This window comes from Mitosporidium daphniae (genome assembly GCF_000760515.2).
Source record: "Mitosporidium daphniae strain UGP3 chromosome Unknown contig-317, whole genome shotgun sequence".
In the NCBI taxonomy this organism is placed as follows: domain Eukaryota; kingdom Fungi; phylum Microsporidia; genus Mitosporidium; species Mitosporidium daphniae.
The window spans coordinates 1-1,542 of NW_013546492.1; the positions used below are offsets into that span (position 1 = coordinate 1).

General features: G+C 39.4%; 1 protein-coding gene across 1 annotated transcript; it reads left to right on the forward strand.

Annotated features, from left to right (window-relative positions):
- DI09_317p10 (uncharacterized protein) lies at positions 1-1,542 on the forward strand (the record flags this gene model as incomplete). The annotated part of the gene is made up of 1 exon (XM_013382560.1): positions 1-1,542. A coding segment is annotated over one exon (1,542 nt), but the record flags the coding sequence as incomplete, so codon positions are not given.

The window sequence follows — 1,542 nt, forward strand, 5'->3', positions numbered from 1 at the left end:
CCTCTAAATCAAGATGCGCAGCAGAAACAGCAAAAGGAATCCAAAATTTGGTGAATGGAAATTTCCTGGTCAATGGGGAGCAAATACAGCTTCCGGGGCTTCCATTCCCAAGCCACCATTTATGGGAGATGATGAATGCCAAAGAAAAACGCGATTATAACGTAGAGGTTACGCTACATAAGCGCCAATCTGATGGGTCAATATTCTCGATCCTCAAATTTAACCACATGCATTTCCTTTTACATGAAGAAGATGCATTTTTGTTCAAAGAGAATGAGATCGAGGCAAAGCTTGTTTCCGATCACTTCAAACTTTGCCATGAAAAACTGCCTCTCAGAGTTGCATTCAACAGCAAAATGGTAGGATCTGACGATCCTATCATTGCATTCCAAAGCAATTATAATAATCAAGATGAGACTGTGCGTCTTTTTGATCGAGACGGATTCGAGTATGGAGAGGTTTCTGACGGAAACATTCTGGAATTGAAAAACCCGGCAAAATTCATAGGCGAGTTATCTTCTTCGGATTCTCGTCGTTTTCACATAAATTCGTTCTGCTCTTTCTCTTTGGAAGATCAATCACTACTTGATGCGTTTTTGACTCGTGGGGTGCTTTTTAACTTTGCAATGGATTCGCACATTTTCACGCTAGAAAATGAGGCTCAATCCTTTTATTTCTTCAATAGTTACAATGGCCCAGCAAAGGACTTTTACGTTATGAAGAAGGAAAGTGACGAGTATTTTGCAGTTATCAAGGGTGAGAAATTCAAGATTCACCCTCCTGCTGGGATCGAAGGAAATTTCCTCGTCTCCTCAAACTTGCCATTTCTATTTGTGTCCGTTGAAAAGTCTTTTCAAATTATCATTCCAGTATCTCTGCCACCACCGGGTGGTTCATACAACTTTACTTTTGTCAAGGCCACATGTAAGGATGATCATTTCAACATTGAAGGCCATGATCGAGAGATCGACCTTGCCATCGTCTATTGGCTTGTCTTTTTAAGATATTATGACCGGGCTATGCAATACGTTTCCTTGTACACGAGTGTTTCGTTCAAACTCACTGAGCTTGAATTGGTTATTTTGCGAAATATTCTCGAAATCAAATATCGTGATCTCGAATACCTCGTGATAGAAGCCTGGGCAAACCATCTCCTTGATGAGAATAGCATCTTTTTTAAGGGCTTTTTGAATCAACAAGATAAGATCAAAAAGATTACATACATTGCGAACTTGATTCCCGTTATCCCATTCAAATATAAAAGGCTCCTTTTTTCTTTCCTTCCTGACATCAATGAAGATAAATATCTTTGGGCATATTCTAACAAGCTTGAAATCGGCTCTAGTCGTGGAAAGTCGTCAAAATTGCAACCAAATATCCCCATACTCATGGAGACTACCAACGATGCTCACTATAAACGGTCTCTCGATCTTTTTTCCAAAGTACAGCCGAAACACTGGAATGAATTTGACTATTTTGATTTCCCAAGTTTTCTCTCTTTTATAAATCACCTAGCTCAATCATCCAAAGATTTAACCGATT